Here is a 19,180-nt window from a genome sequence, read left to right as displayed (position 1 = left end):
ATTTTATATAAATTTATAAATATAAGTGTAATAAATGTTATACTCTAATAAAATCATTAAAAATACATTGATGTTCCATTTTGCTTCCATTCATAATTTCATTTTTTCGCTCAACAAAAGTTTGAAATATAATTTCAAAACAGAATCGATCATCGTTACGCGTAGAACTATCGATATTCGTTTTACAAAAGACCGCCTAAAACATTTTTTTAGCTTCAGGCAGCTTAAGAGCAATTTAAATCATTTATTCAATTAAATGTTACTTTATTTTATAAATAACATTGAATATTTAATTCATATGTATGATTTTTTCCTTTAAATTATAGATTTTAACTAAATAATGCGTGTTTATGATTTTGAAACAGTGTAAAAGAAGCCGTAATTATTGTTGGGAATGCGTCGGAAGGTTCAAGCAAATTTCGATTGGTTTATGAACACGAACATATTAAGTATGTGCGTTAGGTAGAATGTGTGAATGCGCTAATGCATAATACACCATCTCATTTATTTAGTATTTCATATATATCATTTGTTGATGCTATCACTTTTTGTGTATTTTTATGTGCTGTCAATTTTCGACCAAACGTAGCGTATATTGTACACTGCTAAGGTTAAAAGATTGACGGGAAAACAGCGCGAGTACCAACGCAGCTCGTTCACGGACGGTCGGACGTTGTCATTTGAAAACGGAAGCCATCTTGTGGCCGAGCCTCCCATATTATACAGGGAATAATAGTTCAACGACTATTTGTTCCGAAAAATTGTTTCGTATTTTTTCCATTACGTCTAGACTATGCATGAATTATTGTATCACATGTTTACATAGCCATGGCTGCGACGAGAAAGTTGCAAGGTGAGGAGAAAATGTTTCCAGCATGTTTACATTTAGAAATTTTGTTATGGCCCTGTACCACTGCTACTTTGCTTTCAATTTTGCTTCGCGTTCTGTAGTTTTCTGTCATTCTAAGTGCTCGTATTTACAATCAGTATCAGCCTATTTTTAACTCATGTTATTTATTAGCATGCAGGCTTCTCTGCCTGACAGTTGGTACAGGTTGCCAGGGTATGGTGGATTGATACATTCTGTTCAACTTTTCATACATTTCTTTAATACAAATTATTCTTTTTTCTGTAAATTGTATTCATGATAGTCTAATGCTGCTTTCTTCTGTCAGCATAACCTGTAAAACACATCTTCATTTTATTTGTATAGTACACACATATAGTGGTAGGAGATACAGCATATGTAAAGCGTTTATCGATGTAAGCCTCTTAGCATAAGATGCTTAGTAATCTATTAAGATGTATTATTACCAGTAGTTTTTTGTTACTTTATCAACAGTTTTTAAACAAGTGCATAATGGAAAAATAAAATGTTCTCAGTATTGTTTATCATGTTTTATTGCACCCATTACTCTTATAACTGGATCAGTCATAGAGTTTAAGTTTTGTGTATATAGTAGAATAATTTCTAAACAATCTTTGCATGATATGATTTACTATACGAGCTGTATAAAGAAAACCCAAACAAAAGCATTCAAATAAACAATTCATCTAATACTAGTTATAATCAATTTATTTATTTTCTGTTTTACTCTATTTTCTATTCTACTTTTTATTTTAATAGAAATATTCTAATAGTTTTTGTCATAAACTTTTTAATTTATCTGTACATTTTTGGCATACTCATTCATCATTATTTTAAATGAATCCTAATAGTATGTAATGTTTATGTTTATATTCTGTACATTTACCACGACTGACTATATTTATGTTTTAAATTTTAGGTGAAATAGATCGGTGCCTTAAAAAAGTAACAGAAGGTGTGGAGACCTTTGAGGACATTTGGCAGAAGGTTCATAATGCTACAAACAGCAACCAGAAAGAGAAATATGAGGCAGACCTTAAGAAGGAAATCAAAAAGCTCCAAAGGTTACGCGATCAGATCAAAACCTGGCTTGCATCAGGAGAGATTAAGGATAAAAGTACACTCCTGGAATACAGGAAGTTAATTGAAACTGTCAGTATATCTTTATAAAGAAAGTAAATTTACAAAAATATAATGTATTAGATATTGAATATAATATATTCTTTTCATTTGTAGCAAATGGAAAGGTTTAAAGTCGTGGAAAGAGAAACAAAAACGAAAGCATATTCTAAGGAAGGATTAGGGGCAGCTCAGAAACTTGATCCAGCTCAAAAAGAAAGGGAAGAAGTTAGCAATTGGCTCGCAAATTCTATAGATGCTTTAAATCTACAGGTATGAAATGGAAGATGATGCTTAAATAGACCCAAGAATGTTGTTGTGTAACTAGTAATGTGTCCATAATTAATTTAAATACAGCTGGACACATTTGAATCCGAGATAGAATCGTTACTCGCAGGAAAGAAAAAAAGGTTAGATAAAGATAAGCAGGATAGGATGGATGAATTGAAAGCAAAGCTTGATAAACATCGTTACCATATCCGTAAATTGGAAACATTGTTGCGTATGTTAGACAATATGTCTGTTGAAGTTAACACTGTAAGTATATCGATAGAATAATGGAGTAATATCATCAAAATTTTATCATAGTGATGGTACATTGGAACCTTCTAACGAGTTAATTTCTATTTCTTACTTGTTCCTCAGATCAAGAGGATAAAAGATGATGTAGAGTATTACATCGAGTCCTCGCAAGAGCCTGATTTCGAGGAAAATGAATATATTTATGATGATATTATTGGTCTCGATGAAGTAGAGTTGTCTGGAGTTGGTATTCCCTCATCAGCAACTACAGATAGTAACAATAGTAATGAGACTGGAGGAACACCAACCTCGACTAACTCTGGTACTTCGCCCATACCATCACCTCCATTAAGTTCCACAATGCATAACCATTCAAGTGATAGTTCTACAGATAATGACAAAAAAACGAAGGTGTGTAGGTTTATTCAGATTTTGAAGCGAAGAATTATTAAAAGTTCAATACTATCGCCCGGCAAATAAAAGATCTGTGTTTAAATCTCGTACTAGGCATCCGATCGGTCGGATATTTTTTTCCCGCCACAAATGTAATTGATTTTTTCTTTGTACCTGAATTTCAGCCTGTGAAACCTACAGCAGTCAGGCCGCTACTAAATTCACAGGCGAGCATTCCAACCACGGGAAGCACTGCCACCATAAAATCGAATTTATTATCGAGCAGCACTCCAAGCAAGACCATTCCCATGACACCTAGCCATAGCTCGCCTAGTTCTACAAGTAATCACATCGCTACAACCAATGCTGGCAACTTCGCCACCGTAGCTGCTTCACACAGTAATTCGCAAGCCATCCATTCTACCTCTAGTAAAACATCTTGTAAGTAATTTTTTAACCGTACATTAAACATATTTATATGTAGAGTAATTTCATGAACTTTTTTTCTTTTCTGTATTTGCAGCTCATAGCAGTGAAAATGGTTTGTTGTCATCATCATCTACGTCCAGCGTTACCTCAAATGTGCCACAAACGATCTCGCAGCAGCACAATAATCCGGCGCCCATACAAACGACACATGTATTGCACAATCAACAAAATCAGAATCACAATAGTGAAACTGAAATGACTACGCCGATCCCACCGTCATCATCACCACAATCATCAGTTAGCAGTAGGTCTTCACCTCTGCCTGCAAATTCCTGCTCGCCAGCGCCATCCACTGCCAATGGTCTTATTCCTAAGCTTCCTGATGGCATGTCCTCTTTGAAATCTATAGCCCAACAAGTAATTGTCCGAGCAGATCTGGAAATACCACCGTCCGAGTCGAATAGAAACATCTTCGACAGTGCTAAAGCGAACAATAATAACAACAATGCCACATCGGAAGCACACATTCCTCCTTTGCTTGGTGTTGCGCCGCTCGGACCGGTACCTCTTCAGAAAGAACACCAGCTACAGTTCCAGATGATGGAGGCCGCTTATTATCATATGCCTCATCCGTCTGATTCGGAGCGTTTACGATCATATTTACCAAGAAATCTATGTCCAACGCCTCCTTATTATCAGCAGGTATTATTCTGTTATTACTTGATTTTAGCTCGTTCATATTTTTTAAAGACATTACAGTAATGTAATTATTATTTATTTTTCTTTTTTTTTATATTTTTTCATATATTTACTGTATTTGTCAGGTCCAACTTCCCCACTCCGATACTGTAGAGTTCTTCCAACGTCTTTCTACCGAAACATTATTCTTCATATTTTATTACATGGAAGGTTCTAAGGGCCAATATTTGGCCGCGAAAGCTCTAAAGAAACAAAGTTGGAGGTTTCATACAAAGTATATGATGTGGTTTCAAAGGCACGAAGAACCAAAAGTAATTAATGAAGAATATGAACAGGTTAGTAACATGCATTTAATGAATGTAAAGAGAGACGAAACATAAATAAATAAATAAATAAACGAATGATATGAATTTAATGTATAACAGACATTTGTGTACAATTTTGTTTCAGGGAACCTACATTTATTTTGATTACGAAAAGTGGGGACAAAGAAAAAAGGAAGGCTTTACTTTCGAGTACAAGTACTTAGAGGACAGAGATCTGAACTAACAGTCCTGTTGCTTGTGAAGTCTCCGAAATGCACTATTTCTGTACCGGTATTATCAAAAGAAAAATCGAAAAGACAGATTTTATTTTTTACAATTCTATATTTTCACAAAATATAATTTTATTTATTGGTAAAGAGCATCTCAGAAAAAAAAGAAACACTAAATGAAGCAAAAACGAAAGAAAAAGCTGATGTATACCAGGCAGGCAATGAAAATATTTCATTATATTTTGACATTGCGACGGTAATCTCCCCTGTATATTCCTTTTCGAGAAACAGAAAGAAACATGAATTTGAATGAATTGCGCAATCGCAACAAACAAAAATGCAATTAATAAAGCAAAAATGGAGTAAGTTTATCGGGGACAGTAAATTGTAATTATACATAAAAAATGATGATATGAAAGGCACCAGAGACACACGTTTAACATTTTAGTGTGTGGTGTGTGATATAAGAGGAAGAAGTTATACTCGCTGGCGACTGACTCCGTAATACCAGTACAAACATGCGTGCGGCCCATCTGCCGTTTGGCGGTAAGGTGGAGGGCGCTCATGCTATGGTATGTCTTAATGTTAGATTATAAGTAGCCTTTTTGTATAAAGTATATTGAGGTATAAAACCCTTAAATTGAATTACTGTACAGAATGTGTAGAAATAGTGAATAATAATATTATGGAATATATTTTATTTCTCATTTAAATGAAACCTAAGTTGTTTCAATTTTTGTCACATCTGACACGTCTTTAACACCTTGCATTCAGAACATTCCATCCATTAGATTTTTCTGCCCACGACCAGGTTACTTATAGATATGTTCTGACGTTGTAAAACATGAGGCTCAAGCTCGTCTTTAAAGTTGAAAAACACGTTAAACGCGTGTTATTCAAAGTAGCGCATATTAGCTACTTTCCTCTTGTATTTCTTGTCGATTCTCAAGTTGTGGTTTAATCCGTTTTTTTTTTCTTCTCTTTTTTTTCCTTTTTTTCGTTTTAGCAATCTTTACGCGCAACGTACTGTGTTCGTCAAACGGCGACTCGTGATAATCATTGTGCATATGTATTTATGAATTATTAAAAAGACAAATGCGAGAGAAAGAGAGAGCGAATGAGAGATAGAGCCATATTGTACGAACTTATTTATTATAAATTGTCGGTGCTACTAAAAGGGGGAACATCTCTGATAAGAAGCAAAAGAAGAAATAATTTAAGCAATTTGATATGTACATACATGTATATTTCTCTATTTCTTTAATCGACGAGATGTTTCCAACGAAATGATGTCTGGCAGTATCGGCATTTGGAATAAATAATTTCAGACAAAGTTTTGCTTCAGAGACTGAAGTGATCGCTTGCACGCGCTATTCGTCATTACAAAAAGCCTTCGACAACGAGATTAGGCATATTGCATCCAGTAGTAATAAAGAAACGTTGAGATTTCTCATCCAATTGACTTAGCGTTAGGATGGTGATTAACTTACAATTAGTGAACAAAGAGTAGATGTATTTTAAACAGATACTCCGGTTATAATCAGATTTTGCGGCAACCTCTATATTTGCATGATAGCACCTAGCCAAGATTTTTTATACAATTTCATTTAGAGGCAATATTTGTGTCGAGATGATCTTATTTCTTCGAGAGCAAAAGGTGTTGCAGTAAATGTTGATTTACAAGTTCGCAAATGTGCTTCAGATTTCATTGTTCTTAACACGTTCGACAGAAACTTTGCAACAGAGTTATGCACCATCCGATACTAATGATTTTTTAATGGTGTTCAATACGTTAACACGTATCGAATGTGTCATGCTTGTTGATAATAATATTCACAAAAGTTAGGTCAATAAGATTTACAGTTTTAACTTGCAACGAGGAGCTAGATACACAACTTAAACACTTTTCACTTTATGCAGCACTACATTATTCTCTAGTGCACGTTACACGTGATCCGTTTCGCAATATCTGATATACTTATTAAAAGGAAAAAATGATACAAACATTCAATATTATACGCAGAAAAATAACATAAGAATTTGTTGCTACTTTATACAGTTGAATAATATCGTAGACTTTAGATGTTGCATTATAATCATAAAGTTAAAGAGGAACAGTACCGTTCCAGGATATTTTGTACTATGAGAACTTGTACAATGCTAATTTCTGATTTCTATAGAGGTTTGAAGAGAAAAATTTAACAAATTTTACAACGGTGTACTGTATATAACACTTTTATATTTGTTACAATGTTTTACCGCTCTTTCAATATATTAAATGCTAATCTTTGTCTTGCATTTTCTAATAAACAAGATTCTGCTTTGTAATTTAGGTAGAAGCGTGCAAGTAGAAAACTGAATTGGTTGTGCAGCTTAGGAAGTTGTCTTTGATTTTTTGTTTTTTTAATATCAACAAATAATGATGCATATTACAAATGATAATGGTTAAAGGATTGTGATTTTTAATTACATGCTTTATATTGCTCCCGTTTGGGTGAAGATGTTCGTTACTCAAAAGTTTAAAATGATTATTACAATATATTGATTTTTTTTTCGATAATAAGTGATTATTTTTATTTTACTGTGTTTACATAAAAGTATTTAGGTTTTTCTTTGGAAAGCTCGATAACCAATTAGTTTCATTAGTCACATAGTGATAAATTCATACGGCGGTTATCATTAAAAAGATCCATTCTCGTCATTTTATAAAAGATAGATATTTAAAAAGTTGCAAAAGGGAGTAAAATGTGGTTTTGTAAATTGACAGTTACTTAAGGATTTTAATACAAAGTGTGAGTTTGAAATGAACATATATGAGGGGAATGGTGGTCTGATTTATAAATAAAACGAATAACAATGAAAATAAAAACAGATACCATTTTGCGTTTCCATTATTTATTAAGGAAGAGTAAACGTGGTGGTTAAAGTGGTGGAACTATTTAACCCTTTCTTCCTTTTCCTCTGCTTTTCCCCTTTATCCTTTTCCTTACTCCCATGGATTGTTCTGTATCATCGTCTTCGTTATCGCCTTGATATTTCTTTCTTTTGCCTGACTTTTTGTTGTCTTCAATATCTTTCAGTTCCTGAAACAATATAATAATGTTATTTTATATTCTTTCGTTGTTTATACGAATAACTGAATCAAATGGGAAGAAATTAGATTTACCATTTTTACAATACGTTGCACTTCGGCTACTCTTTCTTGAAGTACCATCACTTCCTCTTCTTGTGTGGGATACAAGGGTAATTGCTTTGATATTAATTGTTCTATTCTTTGATATAACTCTACGTCATACTGTGTTACAAATGTAATGGAACGACCAGAACGACCTGCACGTGCGGTACGTCCAACTCTGTGTATATAGTCTTTACTGTGCGTAGGTATATCAAAATTTATTACAATATCTACATGAGGAATATCAAGACCTCTAGAAAAGAAAAGAAAAGAAAAGAAAAATGTGACAGATTAGAAGCAATATTTTTGTAATTGAATGCCCTGAAGAATATACGACATTTACCTGCTGGCAACGTCCGTAGAAATAAGTATAGATCGATTTTTTGCCTTGAATTTAGTAAGAGCAGCTATTCTTTTATTTTGCGACATTTGTCCATGTAAAGGGACAGCGGTGAAACCCAAGTTTCGTAAAAGAAGAGCAGTTCTAACTGTATTATTACAAGTAGCACAAAAAATCATAAAACTGTTACCTGCTAGTTCATTTAAGATATGTACAAGATAGACATCCTAAAATGTAAGAATTCATTATAAAACGAAAAATTTTATGAAAATTAAAAATTCAAAGAATTATTTAAACCTTAAATTTAACTGGAATAAATATGTAATATTGTTGTAATTTCTCAACAGTTTGATACTTTGTTGAAACTTCCACTTTAACGGGATTTCGCAAAGACGCTCGTTGTAGTTTTTGAACCTTTTTAGTCATTGTTGCCGAGAACAATAACGTTCTTCTTTCCCGAGGAATTACTCTTAGAATTTTGTCCACCTCGACTTCGAAATCCATGTTCAAAATTCGATCTGCTTCATCCATGACCTTATAACATTTAAATAATAAATATATTGATTTCTTTAACTATAATAAACAAAGAATTATTACCAAAAATTTTAAAGAACGTAAATTGAAGCCCTTTGTATTTTCCAAATGATCGATTAATCTCCCAGGAGTGGCAATTAAAATATGAGGTTTCTTTGCCAATATTAATGCTTGGGACATCATATCCATTCCACCTACTATTACTGCACATTTTACACCAATACTTGAGCCTAAATTATAAGATTATCCATATTAATTAAAGAATTGTTGATTAATTAACTAATAGTATTTATTACCTAAAGCTTCAAACTGTTCTGATATTTGAAATGCTAACTCTCTGGTAGGTGTTAGAATTAAAGCAAAGTATCTTTGAGGACTTTCTAATAATGCTTGCAATATAGGCAGTGCAAAAGCAGCAGTTTTTCCAGAACCAGTTTCTGCCAATCCTATTATATCTTTACCTAATAAATATTATGTTAAATTTTGATTAGAAAATTTATTAGTTATTTAAATATTATAATACATACATTTTTATTAAATTTACCTTGTAGCGATAATGGAATAGATTCACGTTGAATTTTTGTAGGTGATTTCCATTTTAAATCTTCACAGGCTGTGCATAATACATCTACAATTCCCTATAAACATTTTTATAAACTGCAATTACAGATTATCTTATTTTTTAATATATTTAGTATAGATATATATTAAATACTAAATATGAAATTCGAAAATATTGCCTACTAATTAAATTTGTTTATAAAATTCACAAATTATTTTACTATTACATGTATTAGGTTATGATTTATAACCTAATCATTCAAATAAACTGTTAGTATATTAACATATATATAAAATTTAATTGATTTATCGTAATTTTATAGAAGAATCTTTTTCATTACAAATTCGTATTATTAAGTTACAATCATTCTATAAACATTAAAAGAGAAACATAAGGAACTTGTTATGTCTAGGTTACATTATTCGAGTACGGATATTTGAGCTTACTAAATCCTTCCAAGTTACTTCGTTTGCATTTTCCTCAGCTCCGTCTAATTTTTGACTATCTTCTTCCATTTTTTAATAATTAATAAATACAATTTTATATCTTCCTAATTTATGCACATATAAACCTCGTGTTTCTCTTTCTATTTATCACTTTCATCAGTGGCTATGGCTACAGGTACAAAAAGACTGGACATGCCTTTGCTCTCGAGAGGTCATAATATGTATAGGGGTCCCAGACACCCCCAGGCGCTGTTAGTACTGCATGAACGGAACAGTCGGCATAACAATCGTGTTTCTTTTACCGGTCCCTCTTTTGTCGCACCGCACACTGACATCAGAAGAGATACAATTTTAACTCCCTCTGACTATATTTTTTATAAATTAATCAAAACTAGTAGAAAATTAAAACATTATTCCATGTGCCTTGGTAAATAAATCATTTTAAAATAGCAAATGAGTTACATATTTAATTTATCCAATCTCCTTTCTGAGTTATTTATTTAATTTACGCAATTTCTTTCCCCACTTATTTATTAAATGCACGTAAATTTTTTCCTCAATTATTTATGAAATGGATGTAATTTCTTTCCTCGTAAGGAAATGATTGGAACTGAATTTGCACAAAAATTTGAACTAAAATTTTACAAAAAAAGGTATCAATTTTTAAAAAAATGGAACCAAATTTGTAAAAAGCTTTATACCACAGTTCACCAGAGTCCATAACTGCGAAAAGACCAGTTTTCGTTCTTCGCGCTTCTCCAGTGCGCATCTTCGCCCTGATTGGCGATGCTTCCAAACGAAGTGGAAAGCGATTAGCAGAGAGCTCGCTGCGTTCCCCCACCATCTTCCAACCTGCGCGTCGCAGTTATGGACTCTGGTAAAGTATTTCAACTAAAATTTTCAGGTCGAAATAGGATGGTAATAATGTGGGAGGGTCCCGGAATGTTCGCAAGAGGTCCCGGGCCCTCCCTTGCGCCCAGTGCAGGTTACCGTGGGGGTTTTAGCCGGTAAAAATCCGGCACTACCCCCGGCCTCTCCCCAGGATTGGGCATAATGCCTATTCGCTCGGTGTATCACACCTCCTCTACAGGCGTAGGTGCAGTAATTTCGTCTGGGGGTGTCTGAGCCCCCAGAATCATGACCTCTCGACAAAGCGTGTCCAATCTTTTTGTATCTGTAGTCACTGTTAGTATTTTACTACAATGGCGGTAGGATTTTGTTGTGTGTTGGATAAGAGGTCCGTATAATAGTTCATTGTAAAATTAATCGTCTATTTTCATGTACTAAGTTTTCTGCATGAACGTTGCTATCGGTAGTGATGTCCTCGTACACATTTAACCAAAAAGTATTTACACCGATTCCTCCCGAGAAAGGAAGTTTTCCGCTCGACCATGAGGGATCCTGCAAGGAGCTTATGATCAAGTATATGCGCTGTTTGTTTCAAAATAAGAACGAGAATACAATGTGCAGAAGCGTAGCAAAAGAATACCTTGCTTGCCGAATGGATAACGAGCTAATGGTGCGAGAAGATTGGTCCGCTCTTGGTTACTCTGATGAGGTCAAGGAGACATAACAACAGCGATTTATTACTAATCGATTTGCGCGACATAGTAGATTTACGAACTTTCCTGCTGATTATTGCATTTGTTTTACCTTGAAAAAGAGATTAACAGATTTTACTGATAAATTTTTAGATAATATATACGTATATATGTGTTTAGAAATTATATGTATACATACTTTTATTTAATACGATTGGCGAATGGTGACTAGACAGTATGAAATAGTGAGTTTCATTAAACACAAATTAAAGTGATTCCAGTGCAGTGGACAGATTTGGAAAATAAGTTATTAAGCATTTGAAGCAACTTGGTAGAAACAATAGCACATCTGTTATAGAGATTTAAAAAGAAGATATTCCATTTAACTTAGATCTTTGTTAAGTGTAGTTTCCTGTGGATCTAAGTAATCAAGGCATCTTGCAACTTGCACTAGATGGCCTAAAAGAATAATAGTAAATTGTTGTCATTGTTGAAAAGTCCAAACCTATTCCATATCATCTGTTGAGAAAATCAATAGTAAAGGTTTCTATAATATAAGCAGAAAATAATAAAAATAAATTGTTAGAAAAGAGTTCCAAGTTAAAAACCTAAATAGTTCAAAATGTCGCATTGCATTTCTAGAAAGAGAGTTCTAATTGGATGTACCGGTAGTGTAGCCACCATTAAATTGCCGCAATTAGTACAGAAATTGTGGCAAAACAATTTGGAAGTAAGAATAGTGGTTACTGAAAAAGCTAAGCATTTTATGAAAGAAGCAGAACTGCCTTCAGGAATTCAAGTCTTGTCAGACACGGTAGAATGGGCTGCTTGGCAAGACAGAGGAGATCCTGTATTGCACATAGACCTAGTCAAGTGGGCAGATTTGTTTTTGATTGCTCCATTAGATGCCAATACGCTTGGGAAAATAGCAAGCGGTATATGCGATAATATTTTAACCTGTGTTGCTCGTGCCTGGGATCATTCCAAGCCTTTGATTTTTTGCCCTGCTATGAATACAAAAATGTGGGAACATCCTGTAACTGCACCACAGGTAAAACAGTTATATCTCTTTCTTATTTTATTTTATTCCACGAGCTAATTAATTTTGATTATTCTTGTACTGTACAGGTAGCTCTACTTAAATCTTGGGGATACAAGGAAGTCACTTGCATTTCTAAAACTCTTATGTGCGGTGACACCGGAATTGGAGGAATGGCAGAAGTAGACACCATTGTCCAAACTACACTGAGATCGCTTAACCCTTGGGACCCATACTCGCCGCCGAATATGCGCCTTTAGCATGAGGAGGAAAGAACTAAACGTTCAACGAAGCTTTATCATACACATAGAATGTGAAACTATCTTGGTGAAGGAAAATCAAACTAAAAGCGAAAGGAAATCGCGTACTATGGTGGAATTCAACTAATTTATGCTCATAATAAAATTCATGTCCAACAACAAGTTTCAGCTTGTCCGATTACGCTTTGCCGAATTCACCATAGTCGCGTTATTTTGTTGCTCAAACAAAATGGTTCTTGAACGTCTGCGGCAAGAGAAAGCGAGCAAAACAGAGAGTCTATTTATTCACTCGCCAAAGCAGAATGTAAAAACTGTAAAGAGATTCTGTTAACATATCGTTTAAAGTTGACCCAACAAATGAACACTGTATATGTTTTTGTTAAATATATGAGTTACACGATAATTAAAGCTTCCATATCCTGTTCTTTCTATAGAAATTATTCAACTTTACTAGCAATAAGTGAAACAAACGAGGTTTTAATCATTCACGGTTTGTACGTACGTTTACTGGTAAAAGAGAAAATGAGCACAGAGAGAAGAGAGGGAATAAAATTCTACAAATGGGATAAGTCGTTTATTAAAAATTTTTATTAAAATTATTTAAAAATTACTTTATTAAAATTACTTTAATTTTGTATAATCGGTATAAGGGAAGTGCGTTAAAATTTAGACCGGGGCCGCGTAAGTTGGTCACGTTTACACGCGGCTTTTACATAAATATCACAGTTTACAAATATTTGTTCAAATATGCTATAAAAAATAGTCCGAGGAAGAAGGTTTGCGGCGCCGACGCTTTGTTCGCGATCATTATCTTCGATTTCCTTGGATAAGTTTCAACGTCGTTGGTCTCCAATTCCCGAGGACAGCCCATCCAAACGGGCGCCGATAATTTCTGCCTTTCGTGGGCAACTTTCATCCTCCTATCGTCGAATTTCCAGAAACCTTTCCCTTTGAAGAAGTACGTTTTACCTGAAGAAATACAATGTTTATTTAAAACATGTTCGATGCATTTACAATGGTTTAATTACGAACAAATACCATCTGTCCATTGAAAAACAGCGTCGATATCGTTTCCAACACCAGCGAACATGCTTATGTCTCTTGGATAATCCAGTTCCACGTAGTTCACAGACTCGTCAAACCTACATAAATAAATACTTTATAGCAATAAAATTGACACTGAGGTACCTAAATAAAGATTTTTGGGGCTCCAGTACTATTCGAGGGCTCCCTTGATTGATAAACTTAGTTAAAAAACTGAAATTTATTTTAATTAAATAGCATCTGATCTTAAAGGAACAGGGCAATAGTAAGAAAAAATTAATTTAATATTTTTTAAAATTTAATTTGACGCTGCACCAATCAATGTTTTTTTACCTCCAGTACATGGAACCACTGAAAAAATAAGTTTTCCCATTGTGTCCCCAGATCATCGCCCCATCCACCTTCTCCAATGACTCCGGCAATCCTAGCGTGGTTAACGGTTTTGGATAACCCAGTTCCAAATTAGTGGCATTGAAAACGTAGTATTTCTTGCCGATAAAGAAGACTATCTTTTTGTCCGGCCTTTCGTAAACCGCGTCCACGTGGTCGATGTTTTCAGATAAATTGAACAGCCGCGTGATCTCCGCCGGATATCCCTCGTATAGTCCATGCTCACCGATCCTCCACAGATACTAAAACAAGAAACAAATATTAGAGGACATTTTAAGCTATTAACGCGGCAAAGCGTGATTAGATATATACCCGGCCTTTAAACACAAATATCTCTGTGCGAATAATGCTGATGGCATCGTAAGAGGTGTCGCATTTATCGGGCACGTCGATTCTAGGTGGCTGTGTCCATCGATGCCTCGGCCTCATGGTGGTTGTTGTTGTGGTGGTCGTATGGTGTCTGTGAGGCTTGTGAGGCCTCGAAGGTCGTTCCTCTGGTCTCTCCGTCCTGTAATCTGGCTTTTGTGGGTAATGATTAGGGCGTCGAGGTTGTTCCTCGTTTGGATAGTGATTGGGCCTGGTGGGTCGCGTTCTCCATGGTCTGTAGGTTGTACCAACGCTTGTCATTGTTGTTCGAGGAGTTGTAGGTCGTTCCGGAAGTGCTGGTAGATTTGCCCAAAGCTTCTCCTCCGGTGCACCTGGAACGCGATTAAGGGTTAGGTTAGGTGAGGTAAGATTAGGTTAGGTTAAATAAATGTCATGGCGCGGGGGAGCACCCGTCGGGTTCGCAAGAGATCCCGGGGCTCCCCCTGCTACGCCAGAGGTAGGCGAGCGAGGGGTGGGGAGTGTCGACACTACCGAGGGAGGCGGGGGGTGTCTTTTGAAGATTTTCACCACGTAAAAAGAAAAAGGTTAAGTAAATGTCTTAGCTCTGTTGATATTCCTTACCTAATTATGTGTTTACTATTTTCCTAGTTTTCTTTTTCTTTCTGTGCCACTAATGTGGCAAAGTGATTAATTTTCAAAGTACAATCGTCAAATTGCAATTAAAATAAAATTACGAGTTTGATGTAGCGCATAGAGTGTTATAAATAAATAGCTGAGCAATTTGATGAATTTTATACAATGTTATTGATAAACAGTGGGAAATCGATGGGACAGACTTGTTCAATTCAATATAATTGAAATGAAAGGCACGGCAAGTCGGAGTCTTATCGGAAACTTATTTAGAAATCTAAAGGTCCATTATATCCGGAAGATGATTCAGCCCCTGAATTCGTTTCCAATGCGACAGAACGAAAGGGGGTGAGTTTATTCCAGACTTTGTGATCAAATCAATTTATCGTCCTGCCATTCATGGCATCTCATTTTAAAAAGCAAATACCTATTTGATTCTTCGATAATAATCGATCGCAATTTGTACGGAATCAAATCGTATTAGCTTGGCGGATGTTCTCTTGAATAGGATTACAATATTGACGAATTTTTAAAAAGTATTTCTTCTTTTTTTCAATTTGAATTCATAATGTATTAAACACTACCGTATCCTTCACAAAATAATAAGAAGACGAATAGTATCTGGGACCTCAGCTATCCAACCCTCGAAAAACTCCCTTCATTGATAAACTTGGTTGAAAATATCAAATTTACAAGGATTTATTTTTACAATAACAATTGGGTATACAATTTGTAAAATTATAGAGGCTTTCAAATCTTGGAATTTTTGACATAGTAAATGGAAGGTTTAGAAGGAATCCCCTGGAAAGAGGGGCTGGGACTATGGCCCTTCTTAGACCCATCTTGATCCGGCGCTGATCTTATCTTTATTATAACTTCTTACTTATGCAACAACCATGTATGTAATTTCATATATTCAGTTCATTCACCCTTTTCCTGACAGCGCCCTGAATTCACTCTCACCTTTTATGAAATAAGTAATAAGAAAAGGAACATTCCACTTTAGTGTCTTTACCATAACTTCTTATTTACGCAAAAATTCAGATCACTTCTTATTTCTTCAGTTCATTTTTACGCAAGAAACCACCCTCTTCCCCGAACGACACCCAAAATTCACCCTATACAAAATGATAACGAGACGAACTATACTACTTTCATATTTTTACCTTAACCTCTTATTCATGCAAAAGCCAGGTAATTTCATATTTTTGGATTATCCTTAGGGGAGTAAATGTGTTTTTTTCTTGACAGGGATGTAGCCTTGACAAAATAATAAGAAGACGGATATTCCGTGCAAGAGGTAAGATAGTCTTGCAAGGTTTGAGAAACGCCCCGGGCTACAGGCGATAATCTGGTTGGCATGATTGCGGTAATTAGCAGGAACGAGGCTGCTTAAACGAGCATCTCCGGCGTTGGCCCGAGGAAAAGAGCTTCTCGAAATTCGAGGATGACGACGCGACGCAGGCTATTATCGGGAATCGTCATTGTAATTACATCGGTGGTTAAAGGGGTTAGAGATTAGATTCGGCAGTATCGAAGCGACCAGCATCCCTCTTCCTTCTGTCTTTATCCCCATTCCCTATCGCTTCTCACTCTTTGCTGTGCAAACGTGCAAGGATTCCGCTAATTGGTAGCTCCCTCGCGAATATTAATTATCATTCGATTCGGGGACACACGACGCCGCAACCCGCCGTTCCTGAATAATGCAATAACACGGATAGCCTCGAGCTTGCGCCTGATGTATACTTTGCACGTCTCGATGTATTATGCATCACGTTTATTGCCATTGAGGTCTAGCTCGCGTAATTGGAGCTCAATTTACAAACAAATTTCATCGTTTCATATTGTTTTCAAATTGTTTTAAGGGTTAACAGGAGTTATGGCCCAAGTCCAAAACGATGCTGGGGGCATCATGCGGGAAAACTGAGAAACTTCTGCGTAGGCGGACGAGGATAGCGCTTATGTCAGCCATGTTGACGTAAAAGATTCAAATTCAGCGATTTCGTAGTTCAAAGATTTTGAGGCGAAGAAGCGATATTTTTGTATGATTCTTTTTTAAAAAATATTCTTTGTATAATTATACAGCGGCGTACAGAGTTCGATTTTGCAAATTGGCTCTTCAATCATTCTGCCTTTTGACCTTTGACCCGCCATCGGAGCTCACCCCTAACTCGAGGACAAAATGACTCACGATTAAGCGACACCCTCCCCGATGCTAACGAGTTTTTATCGTCGCCGCGTCGGCAGATCGAGGCCGAAAGACTCGGATTCTTCGATTAAATTTCGGATATCAATGCATAAATGTCACTTACTTTTAATTCTAAAAGATTCTGGGACGTAAATTGAATTCCAGAGAACCCTTTGAAAACAAGGATTTAAGGTTAGGGAATTTGTTAAAGCGCTTTTGTAGAAATCTGGGTTAGAGTTTCGTCGAGATAAAAGATAATTATTCTAGCTGTTATCTTTATAATTTTGCGATTTCCTTCGGTCCAGAGTTAAGGAACTCGTGCCGGTAGATTTGCAAAGTGAAATTACTTAGGAAAATCAGAATCGTGTGTCCCGATCGAACGGCAAAAATTTTTATATTTCTTCCAGCATGTGAGCGAATACTCTACAGTAGCACTAGTTTCCCGATGGCCTATAAATTCCACCATCTTCCACCATTATCCCCGTCGAGAAAGCAGTAGTTCCGGCGGAAGTCGTTTGTTTCCAAACGGCCAGAAAGAATCGCAAGGAACCTAGAGAGACGGTCATTTGGTCGATGTTTTACCTCCAACTCGAGGCGGGACCAAAGGGATGCGTTATGACGATTCCCGAGGAGAAGCATTTTTTAAAAAAATGGAAGAATTAAGAAAGCGTAAACGTTGCGAAATAATTGTTGCTCGGGAAGGGAATTACGTATGAAAGTATCATTTCATATTCCACTTCGAGCCACCAAATCCTCAATTTTATTTCATCAAACCCTGTCCTCTTCCAAATATGGGCACTTTAATACTGCCAGTAGAGCATGTACCACCGTAAATCGATTTAGTTCAATTAGTGACATCTTCCTTGACTTTATCGACATACCCAAATAGGTATAAGTTACGTGACCTCCATTTATAGCACATCCTGATGCATACACAAATACATCATGCATTTCTGCGTACTTACATGCACTGTAAATGTCTATTTCAGAATACAGTAAAACCAGGATATATGCAAGAGGTGTCTCAAAGGGTTAATAAGACGATAGTTTGCGATTGAAAACCTAAGGTGCACCCTAGTGGTACCTTTTTAAAATCCTGTTCACATAGCACTCTTCTTTCATAATTAATCGATGAACGAACGCGTTTTGAGGCAGTTAACCCTTTGTCTTCTGATTTACTTTTAAGGTCAGTTTACATTGGCAGAGTAAACAGATCGGACAAGCGGTCGGTCGGTAAAGTGCTAAGCTAGCAAAAATGGGACAGTAGGTTAGTCGCGTTTGTACACTCCACCAATGTAAACTGGACTTTAGAGCGTTTCTAACTAGAAATGGCGTGAACTGCCACTTATAAATCACTGGTGATTCGATCACGTCCGTTCTCAATCACGGTGATTTTTCATAGTGATTCGTGATCCTTCGTGATCGCTTCTGATTGATGAAGAGCGTAAATGTTCTTTTCATGTGTTACAATGTACATGGTTTAAGATCACAGTCGTGAATGAAATTAAATCACAGCTATGATAGTGATTTTGCGATCACTGTGATAAATCATTATTACTGATTTAGATCGCACCATCCCTATTTCTACCCTTTCGCCGTTCACGAAGGCATGGGTCTGAGAACGATAATTTAATTAGAAAATCAATGGCGGTAACATATTTTTAAAATTAGAGAATAAATTCATTTTATCAACCATTTTATTCGGCTTTTAGTCTCTATCCAGTATTCCCTTTCTAATGTCAGGAACAACGACTTTGTCCACAGACGGTTTTAAGGAGGTCCGAGCGCAAAGCGCGTTTAGACGCAACCCTGTGACCATGTTAATTCGCAGTTGTTCAAAGTGCTGCAGAAACTTCATATTTGCCAAATGCAAACAGACTTTTGACTCCCGCGGTACATTCAACATTTTGTCGAGTAACAATGTTTCCCTTAACGACCAACTCGACGAGAAACTGTTTCTACCAACGACAATGTTTCAGGGAGCCATTCAAATTTAACAACGCCGAAACAAAGGTTATATAGTCGGACTCCTGCGAATGGAAACTTTTCATGACGCTATCAGCTACCAGAGATCGTTCTTTTTTTTTTTCCTTTTTTCTTATTTTCTTTTCGCTATCGCCTCACGAAATTCAGCCTCTG

At 35.8% G+C, this 19,180-nt stretch overlaps 5 protein-coding genes across 7 annotated transcripts in view; 3 read left to right on the top strand and 2 right to left on the bottom strand.

Annotated features, from left to right (window-relative positions):
• The first annotated feature begins 444 nt into the window (after positions 1–444).
• On the top strand, positions 445–5,283 carry Not3 (CCR4-associated factor Not3). Its single transcript, XM_034333175.1, has 9 exons — positions 445–853; positions 1,788–2,020; positions 2,105–2,260; positions 2,345–2,524; positions 2,633–2,920; positions 3,088–3,343; positions 3,426–4,033; positions 4,156–4,365; positions 4,481–5,283. The coding sequence occupies exons 1-9, from the start codon at positions 829–831 to the stop codon at positions 4,577–4,579; spliced, it is 2,055 nt and encodes a 684-aa protein (XP_034189066.1). The 5' UTR covers positions 445–828; the 3' UTR covers positions 4,580–5,283.
• A 151-nt stretch (positions 5,284–5,434) lies between these two features.
• pths (probable ATP-dependent RNA helicase DDX47) lies at positions 5,435–9,920 on the bottom strand. Its single transcript, XM_034333183.2, has 8 exons — positions 9,623–9,920; positions 9,159–9,252; positions 8,911–9,075; positions 8,678–8,844; positions 8,378–8,614; positions 8,084–8,307; positions 7,732–7,993; positions 5,435–7,648 (listed from the first exon to the last, which is right to left on the bottom strand). Exons 1-8 carry the CDS (start codon positions 9,689–9,691, stop codon positions 7,505–7,507), a joined length of 1,362 nt encoding a protein of 453 aa, XP_034189074.2. The 5' UTR covers positions 9,692–9,920; the 3' UTR covers positions 5,435–7,504.
• An 889-nt stretch (positions 9,921–10,809) lies between these two features.
• On the top strand, positions 10,810–12,887 carry Ppcdc (phosphopantothenoylcysteine decarboxylase). Its single transcript, XM_034333184.2, has 3 exons — positions 10,810–10,859; positions 11,806–12,214; positions 12,292–12,887. The coding sequence occupies exons 1-3, from the start codon at positions 10,825–10,827 to the stop codon at positions 12,460–12,462; spliced, it is 615 nt and encodes a 204-aa protein (XP_034189075.1). The 5' UTR covers positions 10,810–10,824; the 3' UTR covers positions 12,463–12,887.
• Positions 10,854–11,778, top strand: LOC117608300 (uncharacterized). Its single transcript, XM_034333188.2, has one exon. The coding sequence runs from the start codon at positions 10,941–10,943 to the stop codon at positions 11,193–11,195; it is 255 nt and encodes an 84-aa protein (XP_034189079.2). The 5' UTR covers positions 10,854–10,940; the 3' UTR covers positions 11,196–11,778.
• Positions 12,888–13,057: 170 nt separating the features above from the next.
• Positions 13,058–19,180, bottom strand: part of LOC117608294 (Matrix metalloproteinase 2) — a 95,398-nt gene continuing 89,275 nt past the window's right edge. For all 3 annotated transcript variants that reach the window (XM_034333182.2, XM_034333181.2, XM_076692463.1), the window contains 4 exons: positions 14,209–14,594; positions 13,840–14,138; positions 13,501–13,604; positions 13,058–13,431 (listed from right to left, as the gene is read on the bottom strand). In XM_034333182.2, coding sequence (XP_034189073.2) covers positions 13,190–13,431; positions 13,501–13,604; positions 13,840–14,138; positions 14,209–14,594 — 1,031 coding nt within the window. In that variant the 3' untranslated portion in view covers positions 13,058–13,189. The remainder of the gene's footprint in view (positions 13,432–13,500; positions 13,605–13,839; positions 14,139–14,208; positions 14,595–19,180) is intronic.

This window comes from Osmia lignaria, chromosome 15 (assembly GCF_051020975.1).
Source record: "Osmia lignaria lignaria isolate PbOS001 chromosome 15, iyOsmLign1, whole genome shotgun sequence".
NCBI classification, from domain to species: domain Eukaryota; kingdom Metazoa; phylum Arthropoda; class Insecta; order Hymenoptera; family Megachilidae; genus Osmia; species Osmia lignaria.
Note: the sequence above shows the minus strand (reverse complement) of the source record. Positions and strands in the feature narration are given on the sequence as shown.

Bases quoted from the DNA above. Each gene is read 5' to 3' on its own strand.
- pths (XM_034333183.2), bottom strand. From the start codon at position 9,691: ATGGAAGAAGATAGTCAAAAATTAGACGGAGCTGAGGAAAATGCAAAC. The intron at 7,994-8,083 runs GTAAATGTCGTA...TTTCTTTTCTAG, and splicing joins TCTACGGACGTTGCCAGCAG to AGGTCTTGATATTCCTCATG. The intron at 7,649-7,731 runs GTAAATCTAATT...ATATTGTTTCAG, and splicing joins TGCAACGTATTGTAAAAATG to GAACTGAAAGATATTGAAGA.
- Ppcdc (XM_034333184.2), top strand. From the start codon at position 10,825: ATGGCGGTAGGATTTTGTTGTGTGTTGGATAAGAG. The intron at 10,860-11,805 runs GTCCGTATAATA...TTGCATTTCTAG, and splicing joins TGTTGTGTGTTGGATAAGAG to AAAGAGAGTTCTAATTGGAT. The intron at 12,215-12,291 runs GTAAAACAGTTA...TGTACTGTACAG, and splicing joins ATCCTGTAACTGCACCACAG to GTAGCTCTACTTAAATCTTG.
- LOC117608300 (XM_034333188.2), top strand. From the start codon at position 10,941: ATGTCCTCGTACACATTTAACCAAAAAGTATTTACACCGATTCCTCCC.
- Not3 (XM_034333175.1), top strand. From the start codon at position 829: ATGGCTGCGACGAGAAAGTTGCAAG. The intron at 3,344-3,425 runs GTAAGTAATTTT...CTGTATTTGCAG, and splicing joins TACCTCTAGTAAAACATCTT to CTCATAGCAGTGAAAATGGT. The intron at 4,366-4,480 runs GTTAGTAACATG...ATTTTGTTTCAG, and splicing joins TTAATGAAGAATATGAACAG to GGAACCTACATTTATTTTGA.